Below are 24,756 nucleotides of genomic sequence, written 5' to 3'. Positions count from 1 at the left end.
AAATGGTGTCAAATACATTTGTACAGTGTAATCTGGCCTTCCAACAAACTATGCCAAAATATCAAGCATTGAAACAGTCAGACCTTAGTGGAGAAAACTATAATGACTGTACTGAGAATTATGATGATATTGAAAAGCTCACAACTCCAGTTCAAGCTTGAACTGTTGACGTGATGAGTTAACACACTCTTAGCCTATGAAGCTTTAGCTGAAAATGTAATAAGACAAGTGGTGTAGTCGAATAATACAGAAAAACGGTTCATTTATACCAGTCAGCCGAAGTGACGTGTGGTGGTGGTGTGGAGATAATAGAATTTTTGACAGATTGCCTAGGAATGTGTCAGGCTACTGTGCTTTAGTGTCCCTACTCCTCCCAGTAAAAGCCATTCCCATTTTAGCCAAGGACTTGTTGACGCACCTAAAGTCTGTGGTGCCTGAAAATTGCAGCTGAAAATCTGAATAAGAAGTGGTTGCTTAGTAAGTTATTCTGTAGATACACTGTTTTATTTTATCATGCATGTTTTGTGTTCTCTGCTCTGGTAGAATGTAGTTCTCTCTGCTCTGATAAAGTGTACTGTACTGATGTGATGGGTGAAGGTTACTTAAGATATGTGACATGACGTGCTTCTGCAAGTTGTGGTATCTCTGTGTGCACGCTAAGCTCTTTTTCAGGACATGTGAAGATGACCCAGGCAGAATGCAGCCATAAGGGAGCAGTGAGATAAAGAATAGAGAATTGAATGTTCCAACCACAGTGTGATTATGATACATTAGTCCTTGTGTCAGAAGAAGTGTGATTAATCGTTAGATGTCTTAAACACATCTTAATCGAGCCCAAGATTAAAAAGGTTCTGAAAGTCCTGAATGTATTGTGCAATCAGCGGTTCTGCAGCAACAGCTCACGCGCTATCACTCCTCCCCTTAGGAGCTGTACCGCCCATGTATGTAGGGAAGTCCTAAATAAAAGAGCAGGAGCGCAGGCCAGACTTTAGTGTAGCTTTGGTGTACAGCCTGACTTGCACTCCTCGCGAGCTAAAATTGACTTTCTGTCTCACTGGTGTTTCTTGACTCTGTCTTGTTAAAAGTTTTAAGAATGTTTGGAGGAGAAAATACCCAACAGAGGACTCAACCCTGAAGGCCCCAGCACTGGTGGACACGGGCTCTGAGGGGAATCTGTTGGATAGCAGATGGGCTAGGGAGATAGGGCTCCCTCTGGTGGCGCTTACCTCGCCTGTACAGGTTCGGGCACTAGATGGCTCCCTACTCCCTCCGATCACGCATAAGACACCATCTGTAACTCTGGTGGTGTCAGGGAATCACCGGGAGGTGATCAAGTTTTTTGTGACTCAGGCCACCTCCCGTGTGGTTTTAGGATTTCCCTGGATGTTGAAGCACAATCCCCGGATTGATTGGCCGTCCGGGGTAGTGGTTCAGTGGAGCGAGACCTGCCATCGGGTGTGTCTAGGTTCCTCGGTTCCTCCCGGCTCCCGAGCTAAGGAGGAGGTCAGAGTCCCGCCCAATCTGGGGGCGGTGCCGGTGGAGTACCATGACCTTGTCGACGTGTTCAGCAAGGATCTGGCGCTCACCCTTCCCCCCCACCGTCCTTATGATTGTGCCATTGATTTGGTTCCGGGCAGTGAGTTCCCGTCCAGCAGGCTGTACAACCTCTCACGGCCTGAGCGCGAATCAATGGAGACCTACATCCGGGACTCGTTAGCCGCCGGGTTGATCCGGAATTCCACCTCCCCGATGGGTGCAGGTTCCTTTTTTGTGGGTAAAAAAGACGGCGGTCTTTGTCCATGCATTGATTATAGGGGGCTGAACGAGATCACGGTTCGCAATCGATACCCGTTGCCCCTGTTGGATTCAGTGTTCACGCCCCTGCATGGAGCCCAAATATTCACTAAGCTCGATCTTAGAAATGCGTACCACCTGGTTCGGATCCGGAAGGGAGACGAGTGGAAGACGGCATTTAACACCCCCTTAGGGCACTTTGAGTACCTGGTCATGCCGTTCGGTCTCACAAACGCTCCCGCGACTTTCCAAGCGTTGGTTAACGATGTCTTGCGGGATTTCCTGCACCGGTTCGTCTTCGTATATCTAGACGATATACTCATCTTTTCTCCGGATCCTGAGACCCATGTCCAGCATGTACGTCAGGTCCTGCAGCGGTTGTTGGAGAACCGGCTGTTTGTAAAGGGCGAGAAGTGTGAGTTCCACCGCACATCTTTGTCCTTCTTGGGGTTCATTATCTCCTCCAACTCCGTCGCTCCTGATCCGGCCAAGGTTGCGGCGGTGAGAGACTGGCCCCAACCCACAAGCCGTAGGAAGTTGCAACAGTTCCTAGGCTTTGCTAATTTCTACAGGAGGTTCATTAAGGGCTACAGTCAGGTAGTTAGCCCCCTGACAGCCCTGACCTCACCAAAAGTCCCCTTCACCTGGTCGGATCGTTGCGATGCCGCGTTCAAGGAGTTGAAACGGCGCTTCTCGTCTGCACCTGTTCTGGTGCAGCCCGATCCTAGTCGCCAGTTAGTGGTTGAAGTGGACGCCTCGGACTCAGGGATAGGAGCCGTGCTGTCCCAGAGCGGGAGGACCGATAAGGTCCTTCACCCGTGTGCCTATTTTTCCCGCAGGTTGACCCCAGCCGAACGGAACTATGACGTCGGCAATCGAGAGCTCCTTGCGGTGAAAGAGGCTCTTGAGGAGTGGAGACATCTGTTGGAGGGAACGTCCGTGCCGTTCACGGTTTTCACTGACCACCGGAACCTGGAGTATATCAGGACCGCCAAGCGGCTGAATCCCAGGCAAGCCCGCTGGTCACTGTTCTTCGGCCGTTTTGACTTCCGGATCACCTACCGTCCCGGGACCAAAAATCAAAGATCGGATGCCTTGTCCCGGGTACATGAAGATGAGGTCAAAACGGAGTCGTCGGATCCCCCGGATCCCATCATCCCGGAGTCCGCTATCGTGGCCGCCCTCACCTGGGACGTGGAGAAGACCGTCCGGGAGGCCCTGACACGAGACCCGGACCCCGGAACCGGACCGAAGAACAAACTCTACGTCCCACCAGAAGCTAGGGCTGCAGTCCTGGACTTCTGTCACGGTTCTAAGCTCTCCTGTCATCCTGGGGTGCGAAGAACCGTGGCAGTCGTCCGGCAGCACTTCTGGTGGGCGTCCCTGGAGGCCGACGTCCGGGGTTACATCCAGGCCTGTACCACCTGCGCCAGGGGCAAGGCCGACCACCGCAAGACATCGGGATTGCTACAGCCGCTGCCCGTGCCTCATCGCCCCTAGTCTCACATCGGCCTGGATTTTGTCACGGGCCTCCCGCCGTCCCAGGGAAACACCGTCATCCTCACGATAGTGGACCGATTCTCCAAGGCGGCCCACTTCGTGGCCCTCCCGAAGCTACCAACGGCCCAGGAGACAGCGGACCTCCTGGTCCACCACGTCGTCCGTCTGCATGGGATACCATCAGACATCGTCTCCGATCGCAGTCCCCAGTTCTCCTCGCACGTCTGGAGGAGCTTCTGCCGGGAACTGGGGGCCACGGTCAGTCTCTCGTCCGGGTATCACCCCCAGACCAACGGGCAAGCAGAACGGGCCAACCAAGAGATGGAGCAGACCCTACGTTGTGTGACAGCCGCGCACCCGACGGCCTGGAGTACCCACCTGGCCTGGATCGAGTACGCCCACAACAGTCAGGTATCATCAGCCACCGGCCTCTCCCCTTTTGAGGTGTGTTTGGGGTATCAGCCCCCGTTGTTTCCGGTGGTTGAGGGAGAGGTCGAAGTGCTGTCGGGTGTGGCGTGCCGCCCGTTCTGCTTTGTTGAAGGCCCGGACGAGGGCGAAGAACCATGCAGACCGGCGGCGGACCCCGGCTCCTACGTATCGTCCTGGGCAGGAAGTGTGGTTGTCCACCAAGGACATTCCCCTACAAGTGGACTCCCCAAAACTGCAGGAACGATACATTGGTCCATTTAAAATTCTCAAGGTCATCAATCCCGCCGCAGTGAGGCTTCAGCTCCCGGCCTCACTGCGGATTCATCCAGTGTTCCATGTTTCCAGGATAAAACCTCATCACACCTCACCCCTCTGCACTCCGGGTCCGGCACCACCTCCTGCCCGGATCATCGACGGCGAGCCGGCTTGGACTGTACGCCGGCTCCTGGACGTCCGACGGATGGGCCGGGGTTTGCAGTATCTGGTGGACTGGGAAGGGTACGGCCCCGAAGAGCGCTCCTGGGTGAAGAGGAGCTTCATCCTGGATCCGGCCCTCCTGGCCGACTTCTACCGTCGCCACCCGGACAAGCCTGGTCGTGCGCCAGGAGGCGCCCGTTGAGGGGGGGTCCTGTTGTGTGGGCCGCCGAAGAGGAGGTACTGCTGGCCCACCACCACCAGAGGGCGCCCTGTCTGGAGTGCAGGCTCCAGGCACCAGAGGGCGCTGTCGCCTCACAGGAGCAGCCAGGGTGACAGCTGTCACCCATCACCTGAGACGAGACAGCTGATATCAATCAACAGGGAGGTATATCAGCAGGACGGCATCTCCACCTCATTGCCGAGATATCGCTTTACCAAGGAGGTAATGTATCCAGCCGATTATATCAACCTTAATTACCTTTTGCCTTTATACAGAGAGAGAGAAGAGCAGCAGGAAACAGTATTTGGATAAGTACTCACACTCCTGCACTTTAGTGTTTTCCTGACAAGAGGTGGAGGTGGTGTTCCACCCTGTGTGTTGCTGGGTGCAGCCGCACCCACACCTGACTGTTTCTGTTCCTTGCCAGCAGTACTGGATCCGACGAGCGGAGGCAGTGGCCACCTGGGGTTCGGGACTTGGCGGCTCCAGTATCCCCGGGGTTCGGTGGCAGAGGAAATCGGGTGGTTCCGGTTCGACTCGGACAGACGTCTCCTGTCGTCGAGCCTGCCCAAACGACACCTTTGGAATTCGGTTACTGCTGTATTTGTAATCTGTTGTGTTTGTTGTGTGAATTCACAACAGTAAAACTTTGTGATTTGACTTTCTCCATTGTCCGTTCATTTGCGCCCCCTGTTGTGGGTCCGTGTTCCTACACTTTCCCAACAATTTTCTCCTAAATCCCTGACGGCGCCCCTGGACAGAGGACACACTTTGCAAAGTCGACACCCTTGTGACTCCTAGTAATAAATGCATACTCTTTCAACCAGTCCTGATGAGATTTACATGTGCACTTTGTGTTTTTCATTGTTTTCTTGGATTTTTCACCATCACAATGTTTTACTCTTCGAGAGGCCATTTTGAAAATGATGTACCCACAATGCATTGAGTTGACGTTCAGCAAGAAAATCTGTGATTACGAAACAGACTCAGCAGCCCCCTGCAGAGGGTCTAGACATGTTCCACTGATCATCTGTCAGCGGTGCCCACTTGTGAACTTTGATATCAGGAGATTTTAACTATGAATCTGGAGTTCGGGAGCTAACTCTCCAAATTGGGAGACTCCCAATGATATCGGGATAGTTGGCAGGACTGTCTGAATATGTTTGTTTGTCTATATGTGGGCCAGTGATGGACTGGCATCCTGTCCAGGGTGAACACCGCCTCACGCCCCATGACTGCTGGGATAGGCTCCAGCCCTCTGCAACCCTTAATTGGAGTAAGCAGGTATAGAAAATGGATGGATGGATGGCAGGGGTGGTGGACAAGCGGTTAAGTGATACTGTGGGCGGAACCACTGGGTACAAGGTTGGACCCCAAGATGTAGGTAGCCAGACACAAAAGGTAGTGCGAAAACAAATTATTCCAAAGATGGCAGTGACAGCAGTAGTGACTCCACAATCCTAAATTCAAAAATACAACTTTAGTCTTTTGTCACTTTAGTGAAAGTGACCAAAGACTTCAAAGAGACAAAATCCAAAAAACTGACTGACAGGGTGAAAAACCACAAAGGAAAACAACTGTCCAAATGAGACAGCGAGATTATACTTCTTGAACAAAATATAACATAAAATGCCAAAAACAAATGAGGACCAAACCATAATCAATAACTAAACAATCAGGGAGCCACAAGAACCGCGGACGGATGGGAACTAATACAAATACTACACCACAAAAAAAAAAAACATTCATCAAAGAACCAAAAGACAATATACACATGACCACTGAAGGACTGGGGAAAGCAGTTTAAAAGTAGAAAAGTGTCAAATCACAGCCTTTTGTGTCTGATTTAACAGCTGCACGTTGGGCTTTAGGTCCGAGTCTAAACACAGTTTGAAAAACTAAATGGTCTGACTTTTAATCACAGAAGTGACTCTCGTCCCACTTTCCACAAATTGGCGTGTCAGAGCTGAACTTTAATTTGTACCTCTGTTACTGTGCACGTCCAGACTGATCTGAGTATTTAATGGAAATACATTGCGATTGGACGGGACATTTATCCGATGTGAGCGAAAAATCCACTGTACAAAATCCGTTATATACAGTGTTTATTACATGGAAAATAATACAAAAACTTTGGGGCTTTTTTTGTCCAGTGACTGTGAATATCTGGTTTATACTATGATGGTTTAGGTGAGTTTTGCTGTACATGGGACTGAACAATAAATTTACCTCTCAAAAACTTTGATGATGAAGTCGCTTCCATCCCACACGGTTGACTTTATTTTCCCAAATTTTTCTTCTGTTCAGATCTGAAGAGAATCAAATGTACAACAACCAGTGAATAAATAAATACAATAACTGGGTTTACATGCAGACAGATTAACAGTGAACGCTATTTTGGAACCAAGATGGCACCATGAGTCACGTGACCGATTTTTCTCCGACTGGTCATGTCGCCACTTATGTCACGTAAATATGGCAGAGCGCTGGCTCCCCCTGCTGGTCAGAGTGATAAATTGCTCATTAAAAATAAAAGGTTTGATTAATGTGATTCAATATGGTCCATAGTAGGTCATTAAAAATAAAAACCTTTGGAAGTTAATTTTGTAATCATCGTCTAAAGACTGAGGGCGATCATTTCTGTTACTTTGGTACTTTGACAATTTGCACCATTTTTTTTGTAACAGTTGTACCTCAGCTACAGGAGAGTGAAAAATCTGTGATTTTACCCCAATAAACCAAAACAACTTAAATAAAACTACTGGAGGACTGTGTGTGAGCACAAGTTTGAGTATTAAGATCATCTGCTGTTTAGTATTTCTACAAAACTAAATCTTAGAGGCAAATTGTGCACTTCTTCTGTTCACCACAGCATCAGTAAGACGCCTTTAGTTACGACTTACTTTGCAAATTCAGATGCATGGAAATGCTCAGCTCCATCAAGTTCCCGGGCGCCTGCATCTCTGCCCACCTCTCCTGGTCCTCCTGGTCCTCCAGGTCCTCCAGCACCCTGGTTCGATGTGAAGACGGCTCAGCAGAGACTGCACTTCCTGACGGTGCTCAAGAAAAACAACCTGGACAGGAAGCTGTTACCTTCTACCGCTCTTCTGTAGAGTCTGCACTCACCTACAGCCTGAGTGTGTGTGGTACAGAGGTTCAGGACACAAAGGCTCTACTGAGGGGGCCAGACACAGTGCAGAAAATCATCAGCTGCACAAGAAATTTTGCTGAGTAAAATTGACTCTGCTGGGATAACATTTGATCCCAGTCCAAATAGAGTGAATTACACTCTATCACAGAGCTAAATCAACTCAAAACAGTCTAAAATCAACTCTTACTGGAGTAAAACCACTTGCATTGAACAGATGGTGTCGCAGACTGAACGGTCCCCTGTCAGCCCTGACGTCACTGCACTTAGCATCATCAGCCGCAGTTCACTGATAATCAACTTTTTTCTGCTCAAAACTGCCTCCAGTCATCATTTATCTCAGCGACAAATATCTGAAGCTTTAGTCCAACATGAAATTTAGCATTATTCCATAATAACAGACGATCAGAGCTGCGCGGCTGCACAAGCTGTTAGCTGTTGCGTGTCGGACATTTCAATACGTCACTGTTTAAAGCCTCGTTTCTGCTTAAAACGACCTTCTTTCTGCTTAAAACTGACGTTAGAATGATTCAAAAGGTTTTACCTTGTCATCTGATGGTTAATAATTCCATTAGTCCATTTGATCACTTTGGATGGAGAGACTCTGTGTCACACAGGCGTCTGGGCTCCAACATGACACATGCACAGTGGAGGCAGGGCGGACCAATGTTTAGGAGGTGGACCATTCAGTCACTGAATCACTCTATGATAGAGTGTAATTTAGTCCATGAGCCAGTCATGAATTTTGACCTAATCTGTGCCACTTAAGGGGAAAAAAAACGACACTTAGAATCCAGCCTCAGTGTATCATGGCCTACACAAACATGTATAATAGCCATCCCAGGGTGGTAGCTGTAGCCAGCTAGGGGTCAATGAAGAATTACACAGAGGTCAAACTTTAAAAATGCTCCAATCATGTTGAAAACTATATCACATTATTCAACTGATCATAACAATTCCAAAAAGGTATAGTTTGGACTATCTATGATGGAATGTTCTGGAGTTATGGGGTAAAAACAGCAAAAATGGTGACAAAGGTCAATTTCAGTTTGTACAGGGGTCAAAAGTTGAAGTTGCTCCAATTTCAGCAAAAAATGATGCAAATTATTGGTTGAAATAAAAGGATCAATAAATTGAATAGTTTTGATTGTGTTGAATGTTTGGTCTCCAAGGTAAAGGTCAAACAAGGTCAACATCTATTGGATTCTATGACATGTGACATATCCTGTAACAGATGGTGCAAACTATATCTTTTTAGAACCCTATTAACCCAAACAATAATTTTGCATATTTTCATTGATCCCTACCTGGCTACAGCTACCACCCTCGGATGGCTATCATACATTTTTGTGTAGACCATGATACACTGAGGCTGGATTCTAAGTGTCGTTTTTTTTTCCCCCTTAAGTGGTACTAAAAACCTCCTTGGCCCATGGACTAATTTACTCTATTTACACTGGGATCAAATGCTATCCCAGCAGAGTAAATTTTACTCGTCAAAATTTCCTGTGTGCCCTCTGCCCTCCTGGGACAAGATCTCCAGGCCCAGCTGCCTTAGCAGGGCCAGCTCCATAACTTTGGACCCCTCACCTCCAGCCCACCACCTGTTTGAACTGTTGCCCTCTGGACGGCATTACAGGTAGGTCCATTAAATCCCACACTGCCAGAATTACAAACAGTTTCTTGGGCCAGAAGAACTCTGAACAGTCACAGTCACCATCCCTGAACAGGGGGGTTCCCCCGTTCAGGGATGGGGACTGTGACCCATACCCCATACCTCAGTACAGTAAAACTCTCCTATAATAGATTCAGGTGGACCAGTGAATTTTGTTTGTTGTAATCGAAATCCGCTATATGTATAGTAGAGAAGCTTGAACTCCATCTTTTGTTGGCTTCTGTTTTATTCTTCTCTACAAGAGTCAGACAGAAGTCGGACTTCCAAAGCAAGAATGCTGAGGAAGCTTCTGCGATTTGAAGCGAAACGTCCTCGCGTCAAGCAACCCAGTCCAGTCGAAGATTCAAACTTCTCTACTATGGAAACCACCTGGACAACTGAGAGCCTACACAGAAAAATCTGCTTTATGTATAAAACGGACAAACTCTGATATGTATATAGTGGATTAGTTACAGAAGAAGGTGCCCTATGATCTACGGGGAATCCCCAGCTCCAATTAGACTTACGTGTTTCCTCGATTGAACACCTGACCTTGAATCAGGACCTGCCTCATTTAATGACCGAGTCAAAACTTTGTCTGAAAAAATAAAGGCCTACTCTAAATAAGCGCCGGGCATGATGTGCATTAAAAAGATTACATTTGGTCGAGTCACTCTTTATTCGAAGTCCGCTGCGGAGTGGTACCTTAAAATCCTAAAGCCTGATTTATGCTTCTGCAACTCCATAACTTTGTGGTTATGCAATGGTATCGACGTGCACGGGACCCTTTTAAAGTTCTCTCTAAATTGCATAAAACCCATCTTTATGCAATTTACAGCAGGAACATCGGCTTTTTCTGGATTAATTTGTCCCTCAACGAGCTCCACTTCTTTATACATTCATCAACCCTCAAACCAATGTTACGGTGAATGTAATTTTCCTCCGTGAATTGCAAGTCATTTGAGCGTCTTTTTCTGACTCTGTGTTGTGAAGTTGCTCATATTTGTGGACTTTTCTGCCAAACATATTTGATCCATGATTGAAATGTAATCAGCATGCGCTCTGCAAAAACTATTAAAATATGATGGAAGGAGTGAAACCAGAAAAGTGACAAATCACAGTGATCTGCAGTGTCAGTCATTTAGCAGGTGTGCAGGTTCGCAGCCCAGCAGAGGGCTGTGATCTAGCAGTTTGGTTTGTCACACCCAGGGATATGTGTGGAACTTAACACCATATCACAGTGCAGGCAGCAAGCAGCATTTTGTTAACAATCACTGGCCTTGATTTATGGCCTGCCTCGTTTAGGCACTGGGTCTGAGCACAGTTTGAAAAAAATGCCCGGGCTTTTAATCAAGGAAATACGGTCCCACTTTCCTCGAATCAGTGGTGCTGAACTTCATTTCGTACCTCTGTTACAGGGAACGTCCAGACTGATCTGCCTGGTACATGGGAGGGGTTTTAATGAAAATACACTGGGATTGGACATGACATTTTTTCTGATGTGAGTGAAAATCTGTTATAGAAAATCCATTATATGCAGTGTTTATTACATGGAAAACCAGACAAAAGCATAGGGACTTTTGTTTTTCTCCGGTGAGCGCAAATATCTGGTTTATACAGTGACGGTTTAGGTGAGTTTTACTGTGTATCCACTGTGCAGTTTAATGTCATTGCACAGTTTAAATACCGCTTCATCACATTGAAAAACTCTTTTTTTAATGTTTACATGTATTCTCTTATGAGCACATATGAATGTACCATTTTTAGTATGTGTATTTTTTTGTACAGTTTTTGAACACTGTTGTTCATCTGTCTTGTACACTGTTTTTTTAGGAATGAGCATCTAAATTTCATGATACCTCACTGTGCAATGACAATAAAGCCTGATTCTGATTCTGAAATACAAAATGCAATTAATAAATGAATTGCATTTGTAAATGTTCATTGTAATAAAATTAAATCTGCTGCACACAAACTCCTTGTGAGACAACATGCACAAGGGTGACTGAAGCAGTTACACAGAAAGGTGTTTTTGTGTCACCTCTGCAGATCGAGTGTGTTTTAAACTACACGACAGAGACTCACAGCTGATGCCGTTCTGTGTAAAGAGGGCCTGAGTCAGTGAGAAAAGTTTATTTACACAGCAACTTTTCAAGATACAATCACAAAGTGCTTCACAACAACAATAAAACAAAAATATAAAGAGAGAAATGACATGAAACGACTTCAAAGCAAGCCTGTGCAAATGGACTTCTCTTTAAAATTAAATTAACATATCCATAATGCTTTGCTGGCAACAAAAAAGACTGAATGAATGAATGACTCAATGAATGAATGAATGGCACTCTCAGTGTTAGAGACTGTCATGATATGCTCCTTCAGGTTATCTTGTTCATGCACATCGGAGACATTATTCTTGAAAAAGCTGTGCTGAGACCATTGACAACTCGCCCAAATTACTGACCATGTTAGCTCTGTGTGACTTGGGGCTTAACTGCTACAGATCAGGTCAAAAACATATCAGGTCATTTACATATATGGAATAATTTATGTAATCATGTGAGTCTCTCACATTATGTCTTAATTATGACATAATGTAATATTTCCGCTATTTCTTTAAATCTTTACACTTTTTATTTATAGACAATTTTTAGATTTCTACTTATGCAGAATGTGTGCTTTTTTATGTACTACTGACCACTTTTTTTTTATCAGACATATATATTTTTTTCAAACAGGTCAATTCATACACACTCAGAAATATTTAATCCTAACTTTTAAGATTTATGTAATTTTATTACATGACAAATTCCCATTTACTTTTTTAGATAATCTTAATACAAAACTACAGGGGTGGTGGCCAAGTGGTTAATGCTCTTGGTTTCAGTTCAGAAGGTTCCAGGTTCAAATCCCATCCCTGCCACATTTCTCCATGTAATGTGGAGTTGCGTCAGGAAGGGCATCCGGCATAAAACCTGTGCCAATTCAACATGCAGATCCACCTTGGATTTGCTGTGGTGACCCCAAGTGCAAACAAGGGAGCAGCCGAAGGGACTTACTTACTTAATACAAATCTACCAAATAAACCTTACATGATGCATATACATTACTGTAATAAATCCTATTTATTTGAAATTCATAATCCTCAGCTTTATTAATAAAATAGAATTACTCAAAATCAATAATAATGACAGTATTTATTTAAAATACATAAAGTGTATTGTTTGAATTGCATAATAATTATGTTACCAAGATAAATGGCATAGGTAACATAATTATTACTAAATACATAAAGCTGAGGATTATGCATTTCAAATAAATAGGATATAAATAGGATTTATTACATGCATCATGTAAGGTTTATTTGGTAGGTTTGTATTAAAATTACCTAAAAAAAAAGTAAATGGGAATTTGTCATGTAATAAAATTACATAAATCTTAAAGGTTAGGGTTAAATATTTCTGTGAGTGCATATATGGATAATTCACCAAGTCATGTGATTCTCTCACCAGATATTTAATTTAAAATTTAATTAGGACAATTCTTTATATTTCTATTTATGCATGATGTGTGTGTTTTATGTACTATTGTATACTTTTTTAATCATACTAATAAATTAATTGTTTCAGGGCTCACTAACAACAGCCTTCTTCTTATTCTTGGTGGTCACTCAGTTTTTGAGACCTGCTTCTTCCAGACAGAGTTAACAAACTGTATTTTCTGATTTATACAAATGAATTCCAAGGCATATCCAGTGATTTTGAAATGTTCACGCATTCATCCCCTGACCTACAGTACTGTGCAAACATTTAAGGCCTCCCAGAGTTATAATAAAGTAGCATTCTTTTCCCCCTCATCCCCTTTTTATTGACATGTCAACATGAAATCAGTTCCAACAAAAGTGAATATGTTAGCTATATATATATATATTTTTAATTCAATAATAATAATTATTATCCTGCAGCAAGGCTACTGTCTCGCTCAAGCAGAAGGACTCATATCTCTCCTATTTTAAAGTCTCTTCATTGGCTCGCAGTGTCGCGTTTCCATTTTAAGATCCTAGTGTTGACTTTTAGAGCTTTGCATGGCCAGGCTCCCCCCTACATTAGAGACCTGTTATGTCCCTACGCTCCCGCTCGGAGCCTGAGGTCAGTGGATCAGAACCTTCTGAGGGTCCCTTGTACCCACTTTAAGACCCGAGGAGATCGCTCTTTCCAGGCCGTTGCACCGAGGCTCTGGAATGATCTCCCTTTGTCTCTTCGTTCACTGGACTCTGTCGATGTTTTTAAGAGCAAACTTAAAACCCTTCTGTTTCTCCAGGCATTCAAACCTTAGCAGTGAGAGGGCTGTTTTATGACCACTGTGTGTGTCTTAGAGTTATTTTATTGTGATGTACATTGTCTTTTATTCTCAGAATTTTTATGTATGTGTGTCTTTTGTGAAGCACCTTGTGACTTTCCTTGTCTGTGAAAGGTGCTATATAAATAAACATTACTTACTTACTACTACTACTACTACTACTACTACTACTACTACTACTAATAATAATAATTTCTTTGCAAGTGTACTGGCAAGTAGAATACCACACAAACACAGCTGCAAATGATCATGCAATATTAAAATTACTGTAAAACACAATCACACACATCCAGTTTTCATATCTATTATCACCAAAGTTGAAGTTCTTTTAAATTGTGCTTTTATTTTGTTGAGTGTGAAGACATCTGGTTGCCGCTGCGCCGGAGCTCTATATCCGCAGAGGTGCGCATGCGCGTGCGGCAGTTCGCGGTTGCGCCAACAACAGCAGAGGATGTTGCTGCTAGCAGCCAGCCTTTAACACAAACAATAACACCAGCACTATTTGCATCTGCACTCGTCTCGTTTGGGGATCGAGGTCGGCGGCGGTGGACGCCGAGCAGCGGGGCTGCGGCTCTCCTCGCCTCCTTTCGGGGCTCCGTGTTGCGCTGACGATGGAGCGCGGTGCTCCTTCACCGAGCTCCTTTTTGCAGGAGGAGCACAAACAAGAATCATGGCTGGCCAGCTAGGCCGCACGGGGATTCTCAAGCTGCCCTCAGACTGAATCCTCTCTCTGGGTTCGGTTCTGCTTCTCACTCAGCGGTACCGGGAGGACGGTGCTGGTATTTGACGTCTTTTTTCTGCTTTTTCTTGTGTTTTTTTGTGGACTCTGCTAACCTGTTTAGCGTCACAACCTTGACGCCTTTGCCTTCGTTGTTAGCCGTGTGTTTATTATTTTTTTTAGCCGGCTAACGCTGGCTGGAACACCGATATTTGTACTAAAAATCGAATTTATCCCACGATTTACTGCCACCATAAGCGTTTTTATCGCAGATTTATTTTGCTCCCGGATGAATGTGGAGCAAAATGGAGACGCCGACGATTGTGTACGATTTGGATACTTCAGGAGGCTTAATGGAGGTGAGCAGCTCGAAGGCCTTAAATGTACAAAGCAGCTTCTCGCCGTCTTCGCCTCATGTCTTCATTTCGATTTTCATAATTAGGCGTGCAGATCAGCGCAAAAATGCTGTCAAACATTTTTTTTTTTTTTTTACGGCTAGTTCAGGCTCGGAATATGTGGCCACTAGTTGGCGCTGGTCTGCAGCTCAGCCGGCTCTGATGTATGGAAGCTCATTTCTGCCACTTTAAAATACAAAACCACCTTATGTTGCTTAATGTTATTTACTCGTAGTTGCAATATTCACTTTATTTCTCACAGGAAATAAATGCACAAGCCACTCAGACTTTTAGTGTCAGATAAAGCTAATTTAAAAAAAAAAACTTTTTTATTTTTGCCTTCATATTTTAGCATTTACTTACATAATGAGAAGGTAACTTTTTTCATGTCCAATAATGAGGTCCAGAATGAAGGTAAGTGATAGTATTTTATCTCAATGCCTTCAAAAGTCATTACAGAAAAAGTGGCCAAAATTGACAGGAGTTGCGGTTGAGCAAAATTGCTCTTCCCACCCGATTACACTCCACAACTCCTGAAAAAAGACGGAAAGCATCACTCACTCATCTTCAACCGCTTATCTGGGATCGAGTCGCTGGGACAACAGCTCCAGCAGGGGGGGACCCCAGACTTCCTTTTCCTGGGCCACATTGACCACCTCTGAGTGGGTTATCCCGAGCCTATGAGGAGACTGGAACACCTCCCTAGGGAGGCACCCAGGAGGCATCCTTACCAGGTGCCCGAACCACCTCAGCTGGCTTTTTCAACACGAAGGAGCAGCGACTACTCCGAGCTTCCCACAGATGACCCGAGCTTCTCACCTTTTCTCTACGGGATACTCACCAGTCACCCTCCTAATGAAGCCCATTTTGGCTGCTTGTACCTGCGATCTAGTTCTTTTCAGTCATGACTCAACCCGCATGACCATAGGTGAGAGTAGGAACGAAGATTGACCAGTAGATCGAGAGCTCCCTTTTCGTCACTACAGTACAGTGAATGTAACTCTGCCCCTGCTGTGCCAATTCTCCGGCCGATCTCACGCTCCATTGTCTCTTCACTCGTGAAAAAGACCCCCGAGGTACTCAAGCTCCTTCAACAGAAAGCATCAGTCGTACAAAAACAGTAATCATATTTGTAAACTGTGTCACCCTACTGACAATTTTTGCCACTGGTTTTGTAATTAACTTTTAAAACATTGAGGCAAAATGCTGTTATTTGCCGTAATTTTGACCCTCATTACTGGACATTATTTGAAACAAGTTAGCTTGTCAATATGTCAGTGAATACTAATATATGGTAAAAATAAAATCGCAATAAAAAATATTGCCTGACTCAAACTTTTTTTTTTCCATTCTTGAAATTAGTCCAGTTGCCTCCTGCAGCTTTGAAGCCGTGATGTCTCTTTAACTTGCGATAATTACAGCGGTTTATTTTTGGACGGCACATGAAGTGGTGGAATGCAGTACTGTATCAGTAATTGCGCATATATATATATATATATATATATATATATATATATATATATATATATATATATATATATATATATAATTATTATAGCAAGCCTGAATGCTAGCAATGAGGAATGCATATGTGCTGCATCGTATCAGAAGGATTTGATCCCAGGTCTTGTATGTGGACTATAGCACAACTGAGAAGCTGAGAAAGAGTGTGCAAAGGCATTTAGATCCCATAAGTGCTGTTAAAATTAACTTTTTTTTTCTGTGTTTTGGAGAACTTAAATTCTTAATGTAAACCATTTAAGAGAGAATGTGGTTTGAGAGGTTGTGAAGTATCTGACAGCTTAATGACTTGTTCAGATTCAGAAGTTTTCAGCACCTTTCCAGAAATGGTGGCGAATGTTGGAAAGGGGATAAATTCTGATTCGCTCCATCTGTCCCAATATTGTGCACAGGAGCTGGTTGTTGTTTTGAGTGTGTGGTGGAAAAATCAGATGTTGCTTGTTGAGATTAAAAGACGGGTGCAACTACTGTGGAAGCAGCAAGGCAGCAGCTTTATGGTTGAAAAGTCATAGCTAACCTGCTAGTTGTTTATGATAAAAAAAAAAAAAAAAAGTTACAAATCAAGTCCTTGTGCAACAGACACACCGGGTGACTTACATTGGTTCCAGTCAAGGTTATCGGTCCCTGATGTTACACACTACTGCATTCTGTCTCTTGTGCGAGTCCGAAATGACACAGTATGGTCAGCTACCAGGCTCAGCGCTCGTGATGGAGGCCAGCAGGAGGCGCTGCGCAATAGTAGTCGATAAACCTCACTCCCCAACAGCTAAAAAAGGTACCAGCCTTCTGGTTAGAGAGTCTGCCTCCCACGCTGGAAATCATGAGCTTGCGTCCCAAGGGGAGCGAGCGAGTGGGTGGGAGGAGTCAACAAACACAATGCAGAGCAAGCTGCTACGCTCATAGCTAGGCGAGAAGCTTCTACTTTTTTGTAATGTTTATATTTGAAACCTGAGCCGCTTCATTCCAGTGGACGTCTGTCAGCCCTCAGAGTGACAGGTTTTCAGCAAATTCTGTCCTTGTTTCCTGTTCAGCACCAACCGAATGTCAGGACTTAACATTTCAGAGATCAGTGCTTTAATTAAATGGTAAATGGACTGCATTTATATAGTGTTTTCCATATGCCTCAGACTCCCAACGCGCTTTACATTAATGCCTCACATTCGCCCCAGTGTGAGCCTCCTGCCATACAAGGTGCTCACTACACACCAGGAGCAACTAGAGGATTAAAGACCTTGCCCATGGGCCCTTAGTGATTTTCCATTATGAATAAATTTCGACAAGAAGGTTCACCGTTCAAAGCCACCTGTGCCCTGTTCTCCTAGTTCTTCAGCGTCAGAGAGTTTATCTCGTGTAATCCGCTGTGGTGACCCTGAACTAAACAGGAGAAGTTGAAAGAACTTAATTTGTGGCACTGATTTCTCTAAAAAGTGGTCGCCTGTCATTATTAATTCAAAGTGAAACTTTATTTAATTTTGAACACTACCTGTGATAATTTGTCTGTTGTTGACAGAAACGGGCTTCTGTACAGAATGACACATTTCACTAAACTGGCAGCAGGGTTCTAAATGATTGGTTTTTGCAGCAAATCCAAACACTGCTGGCGCCACCAAAGTCGGAGGAGGTGGAGAAGAAGAGCCGGAAGCTGGTCAGGGATGTGCGGCGGAGCGGCAGAGCCACCAACCACGACACCTGTGACAGCTGCAGGGAGGGTGGAGACCTGCTGTGCTGCGACCACTGTCCTGCAGCCTTCCACCTCCAGTGCTGGTACGTTCCAGGTCTGCAGAGCCAATTCAGAAACTTGGAATGGTCACTACTGTGAGTGGCAGAGCTGAGCCCTGGATTCCTTTTGAAATATGTTTGATGGCTACTGTGTATTTCTGATTCATAAACTCTATGATGTAAAACTGTCTCAGTTAGAGCTGCATGATTTAATTTAAAAAAGGGTGAAAATGTTATTTTAATGTATTTTCCAGAGTATAAGCCGCACCTGTGCAAAAATGCCTCTTTTAAGAGGAATAAAACATAAATATGTTGCACTGGAGTATCAGTCACATTTACCACTTCATGCAGCAAGAAGCAAAATTAATTTATTTGCTGCATTATTTATGTCACACAGTCTTACAGAGTGCAGCTAACAAGCTCATTAATGTCCCTATATGAGGCATAAAACGTGAGCCAACTACTTCTTTAATCTGCTGAACAGACGAGCGTATGTGAGGTAAATGTGCAATGCAATTAAAAGTTTGAAAACTCTTGTACATTTGCGATGAGATCGCCTCAAGGCACATCATACAACACCATACTGAAAAACAGAAAATTTAATAAAAAAAAATTACACAATAAAAAGTTAAAACCATAACAGAGCACAAGAATAAAAACACATCATAACACAGTAAAACTAGTGATAAAACAGGGAAAACAAATGGGTCTTTAAACTTGATTTAAAAGTCTCCACAGTATCCGACTGCCGTATGTGTGCCGAGAGATCATTCCACAGAGTTGGGGCACTGTAAGAGAAAACTCTGCGACCGGCGGACTTTTTATTCACCCTGGGAACAAATTAAAGTCCTGCACCCTGCGAATGCAGGGCCTGAGCCGGTACGTAGGGCTTTACCAGGTGAGCCAGATAGAGGTGCAAGTCCATGGATATTTTATAGGCCAATATCAGAACCTTATTAAAACCTGATCTTGCAGCGACAGGAAGCCAGTGAAGGGATGCCAGAATGGGAGTAATATGGTTGAACTTTCTGCTTTGTGTCAAAAGTCTGGCAGCAGCATTTTGAACTAGTTGAAGACCCCTAATGTTGGACTGTGATAAACCAGAATAAAGAGCATTGCAGTAGTCCAATATAGAAGAAACAAATACATGTATCAGTCTCAGCATCAGCCATAGACAGGATGGCACAAATCTTTGGTATATTTCTCAAATGGAAGAAAGCAGTCCTCGTAATATCTCTAATGTGGAGGCCAAAAGACAACGTAGGATCAAAAATTACCCCAAGGTTACTCACTTTTTCCGTATGATATATAACACACAAACTGAAATGTCAGGGTCAAACAGCTTTAGACACCAAAGAAAGAATGGACACAGGATCCAGCAAATCTTTTTCTAAGCACCAGCTGGTCAAATTGATGCCAATGCCTCGCTGGACTTTTTATTTTAATTTTTTTATTCATATTTGCTTAGAATGAGTGTGACTGCTGATTGTGTTTTATCTCTGGAGCCTATCACCAAAGATATGAGGGGAAAAAGATCAAAGTATTGACGCCATAACGATTGCTCATATAACGAACGCTTTAACTGTAACCAACTGTAACTGTTTTAAACGCAGGCTGAAAGTAAATGATCCCCGTTATGAAGTCACACAAAATTGCATCAGGAAGTGCATCCGGTGTAAAATCTGTGCCAAATCAACATGTAGATACACCTTGGATTTGCTTTGGGTTTGAACAAGGAACCTTCCACACTGAAAGTGCTCTAACCACTCAGCCACCACCCCTGCACATGCTGTCAGTAATGGCCTTTATTATTTATTTGTTGGTAGTATATGTGACACTGAAGTAGAATATGCAGGACCCTTCAAACTAGCAATAAATACGGTACCCTCCAAAAGTATTGGAAGACCTGGTATTTCACACATTTGGGTGGTGGCCAAGTGGTTAATGTGCTTGGTTTCAGTTCAGAAGGTTCCGGGTTCAAATCCCACCCCTGCCACGTTTCTCCATGTAATGTGGAGTTGCGTCAGGAAGGGCATCCGGCGTATAACCTGTGCCAGTTCAACATGCAGATCCACCTTGGATTTGCTGTGGCGACCCCGATTGCAAACAAGGGAGCAGCCGAAGGGACTTACTTACTAATTTATGCCATGTTAAGTACAAAAAAAAGAAACAAACCTAAAATTATCTTACTTAAACTGAAAGCAAATATGTACAACTTCATATAAATTAATTAAAAATATAAAAGCTGAGATGGTGGGTTGCATAAGTAATGGAAAGCTTTGGTATAATACCTGTAAATCAGTTTTAATATGTGGCTGTGATCCTATGCGCGCCATGATTGGCTGATTTCAGGTCTGATATTTCAGTCCGAAATGCGCATCCCATTCGTTACAAACCAGAAAGCTAAAAATGTGATTAGAAAAGCCAAGTTGGACATGAACATACTCCATAAATATCTAAATGGCATCAGGGGAAAAAAAAAACCACATTGAAAATTTACCAGGTAACAACTGGACCATCTGTTAACAAGGTCTGGGGAGGGGGGTGGGGTGTTAGTGATGTATTCTTTAATCGTGACCATCACTGAGTTTTTTTAAAATGCTTATTGCGAAGTCTTCTCTTTCTTTACGACATCGTGTAACTTTTATAAGTCCGCGGACATTGATCTGTGTTACAGATACAAATCAGTTTCCTCGGATCCGCGGAGTTTTGCGGAGGAAAAATGCCACTCAGAGCGTAGCTGTTACGACAGTTGTCATAAAGCAGGACTGGTTGGTTGCTGCGGCGACGCTGTGTGGCTAAAACTTAGCATATGGTCATCCCAAACTTTTAGAGCTTTCAAGTTTTTAAAAGAAGATTTGTGCGGCATGTCTGTGTCACGAAGTGACATCGCACAGAGAGAAGATGGCGGGAAAGTTGGTTTGAAAAAGTCTGATAATGACAAGAATCCGTGGAATTGTCGCTGGCTTCATAACACACCTGAAAGATAAAAGAAACGGGGAAAGTGAACTGTGCCCTCTCAGGAAACACGGTAAGAACTTTTCTCTCCCTGGAAAATAAACATTCTGCTGTTCAAACAGGATTTTATACAAGATTATCTGACTTTTTTTTTTTTCCACTAATCTAGACTTTCTTTCATTGTTAAAAATACATTGTGGCTTTTAATGGATTTAGGCTGCATGAATTTACACAAGAATACGAGGTCTGTTAGAAAAGTATCTGACCTTTTTAATTTTTTCAAAAACCATATGGATTTGATTCACGTGTGATTGCATCAGCCAAGCTTGAACCTTCATGCGCATGCGTGAGTTTTTTCATGCCTGTCTGTTGCGTCATTCGCCTGTGAGCAGGCTTTGTGTGAGCAGTGGTCCACCCCTCTCGCCTGATTTTTATTGCGAATAAATGTCTGAATGATTTGGAGCTTTGCTGCATCAAATTTTTCCAGAAACTGAGAGACCTCCAGGTGGACACCATTCGGAAAATTCAAATGGCTTTGAGGGATGATTTTATGGGGATTACACAGATTAAGGAGTGCTCCAGCCGGTTTAAAGACCGCCCACAGCTGCTGAGAGCGCGACGCACTCCGAGCGCCGATCGACAGGCTGAAACAACCAGATCATTTCCAACGTGAAGGCTTTGTTGATCCGGGGCGTCGTCTGACTTACACAAAAATGGCAGGAGATGTGGACATCAGTACTTTTTCAGCACATTCCACTGTTGCAGGAGTTTTTTTCATGGAAAGAGAAGCGGAGGGATGCGCCACCGTGCCGCTCATGGCGCGGCACAAAACCACCTCCGTGTTGGTCTCACAGGACGGTTTTCAGGTAGCTTTCAGACAGCTTTCTGTGGTTTTTCAGTCGTGTGACTATCGGAGAAATTGTGGATGAGCTGGACATGCCAGAACATGTCCTGTGAGGCTTCATCACGGCGTTGCTTTGCGCCATGCAGCACCGCGCGGAATTCCTCGGCTCCTCTTTCCATGACAAAAACTCCTGTAACAGTGGAATGTGCCGTTCATTTCCAAACTGGACGCTGTATTTTATCCGGGACGTCGTCTGACTAGCACAGGAATTGCGGAAGACGTGGACATCACCACTTTTTCGGCACATTGAGACAGACGTGCGGAGGAATTCCGCGCGTCGCGGCGGTGCTGCATGGCGCAAAGCAACGCCGTGATGAAGCCTCACAGGACATGTTCTGGCATGTCCAGCTCATGCACAATTTCTCGGATAGTCACATGACTGAAACACCACCGACAGCCGTCTGAAAGCCATCTCAAAGCCGTCCTATGAGACCAACACGGAGGTGGTTTTGTGCCGCGGCACTGTGGCGCATCCCTCCGCTTCTCGTTCCATGAAAAAAAACTCCTGTAACAATGGAATGTGCCGATAAAGTACTGATGTCCACGTCTCCTGCCATTTTTGTGTAAGTCAGACGACGTCCCGGATCAACAAAGCCTTCACGTTGGAAATGATCTGGTTGTTTCAGCCTGTCGATCGCTCTCAGCAGCTGTGGGCGGTCTTTAAACCGCCTGGAGCGCTCCTTAATCTGTGTAATCCCCATAAAATTGTACCTGAAAGCCATCTGAATTTTCCAAATGGTGTCCACCTGGAGGTCTCTCTCAGTTTCTGGAAAAAATTGATGCAGCAAAGGTCTAAATCGTTCATTTATTCGCAATAAAAATCCAACAAGAGGGTTGGACCACTGCTTACACAAAGCCTGCTCACAGGCGAATGACGCAACCGACAGGCGTGAAAAAACTCGCGCATGCGCACGAAGGTTCAAGCTTGGCTGATGCAATCATACGTGAATCAAATCCATATGGTTTTTGAAAAAAATTAAAAGGCTGGATACTTTAATAACAGACCTCGTATAAGTGACTTTTTACTATAAGGTATGTTATTGATATTTTACCATGATTTTCCAAATATTCTACAAGCTTTAGCTGTGGTTTTTGAAATGTTGTAACAGTCTTTTCAGTCTTCATAAACTTCATGTAGTTTAATTGTTCTGAGTTAATGCATAATTTGGTTTACAATTAAAAGGAAAATCATTCCAGGTCTACTTCCACGTCATATTCTGTTATTTCAACATCATCATTGACAGGTCAAATAAAAGGTTGAATATAGGATCATTTAAATATCTACTCATTTTGAGATTTATTCTTCCAGGAGATGCTGAAAAAGTATCATTAGATAAAAATTTAATTCTGGGGCCCCACAGGGCCCTAGACCCTGGCTCCTGGGGGGCTGTACCCCCCCCCCCCCCCCAGACCCCCTGCAAATTTTCCTCGGATTACACAATTTTAATTTCATAGCCCTGAATATAACTCTTCATCCAATATTTCTCTATGTTGGACGACTTGCCATCCATCAATTATGTTCTCCACCCCCCTCCCAAATTAAGCAAACAAAGAGTCAAGTAAATTAGATCAGTTTATTTTGTTGTGAACAGTATGTGAATGCTTCTAAAACATCAGTAGCGTGCTTGTCTACCTTCTTAATGTTTTTGGCATCCTTGGAGTTCAATATTTCCACCAGTTCCTCCTCTGTGAACTCAGCAAACCTCGCTGGCAGATGATTTTCTGCTGCTATTGACATGTTTGTTGCCATTTTTTTTCAACCAGCGTCTGTCAGCAAGTTCCTGTCCTCCACTACGTCATTAGTGATGTCATCTCATGAATAATTGTATGCCGTGCTCTGATTGGCTAGCTGTTGGCAGTAAGCTCTAACGCTATTGGTCAGTGGGAACCGATCCAATATAACTTTTGGTCCTAGTCTTTTAGGATCCTTTTGGATCCAACATAACTTTCTGGCACAAAGCATGCCAAAATACAGGCAAATGATGGACAGAAAGGCTAATCTGTGATTGGCTATTGCAATCTGAGTGGAGAACATATATATATATAGGTGTGTGTGTGTATGTATGTTATGTACATAGTAAATTAATTATTAACCGCGCTTGCTCGGTCTGTACGGGATTGTCAGACCGCTGTGTTTTTCACAAGGACCTCGCTAAAGGCCCCTGACACCAGCATGTCTTTGATTCACACAGTAGCATGCACTTCGTTGTGATGATCCCACCCACTGTGTTCCCAGCTGGACCCCATTCTCTGTTCCACCGCCTGCCACGCGCTCTGCTCTGGACGCTGTGTATATAAAATAATTATTTGTTGTCGGATGAATCATTTTCTCTGCAAATTGGCTGTTGAAAATGGCTGTAATCACTTCCTGAATCTTGTTATAATTGTTCAGACAAGCTGCGTTCTGATGTGATCCCCCGACGTCAGCGTACTCTGTTCACTTCTTCTTTACTCCACTTGAGCTGCACATCGTGTTGGTGATTAGATCGCGCCATGTAGCACAACATCTATGCGTGAAAGATTTTTTTTTTTTTTTTTTTGAACATTTTAAAGTTCTCTGTGCACAATAGCATGCACCGGTGCCCCTTTCACGTCCTGCACCCGTTAAAGACGAGTTTACTCTCCAGCATGACACAGGTCGTGCTAGTGCGTGAGTCAAAGACATGATCGTGTCAAGATGTCAGGGGGTCTTAACGCTCTGGGTCATACTTACCCCTCGGTCTGATATTTTCCTGTACAGACCTCGCACTCTCTTAATAATTCTTTATTATTGTCTATTTTTTTTTCTTTTTTTTGGACAAGTCGGGATGGATACATGTACATTTCCAAGTCACTCAATATGTCTTGGACTTTATTTACATCAGTTATGAAGAAATACAAACAGTATGACACTCTATGGTAAATCTATGTGGAGTAGACAGTTCACATAAACTGTGACTGTGCAACCTCTTCTGAAAGTTCTCTGTTCTCTCACGACGTCCTGGGTCAACAGAGGCTTAAATTTGGAGGTTTTCAGCTTT

At 44.0% G+C, this 24,756-nt stretch overlaps 1 protein-coding gene across 3 annotated transcripts in view; it reads left to right on the top strand.

The window, feature by feature from the left end:
• The first annotated feature begins 13,947 nt into the window (after positions 1 to 13,947).
• The window catches only part of phf12b (PHD finger protein 12b), a 35,281-nt gene continuing 24,472 nt past the window's right edge, over positions 13,948 to 24,756 (top strand). For all 3 annotated transcript variants that reach the window (XM_034169035.1, XM_034169034.1, XM_034169033.1), the window contains exons 1-2: positions 13,948 to 14,598; positions 17,738 to 17,919. In XM_034169035.1, the coding sequence (XP_034024926.1) occupies positions 14,533 to 14,598; positions 17,738 to 17,919 (248 nt within the window). In that variant the 5' untranslated portion in view covers positions 13,948 to 14,532. The remainder of the gene's footprint in view (positions 14,599 to 17,737; positions 17,920 to 24,756) is intronic.

The sequence above is a fragment of the Thalassophryne amazonica genome, chromosome 4, assembly GCF_902500255.1.
Source record: "Thalassophryne amazonica chromosome 4, fThaAma1.1, whole genome shotgun sequence".
NCBI lineage: Eukaryota > Metazoa > Chordata > Actinopteri > Batrachoidiformes > Batrachoididae > Thalassophryne > Thalassophryne amazonica.
This window is presented reverse-complemented; position numbering and strand designations above follow the sequence as displayed.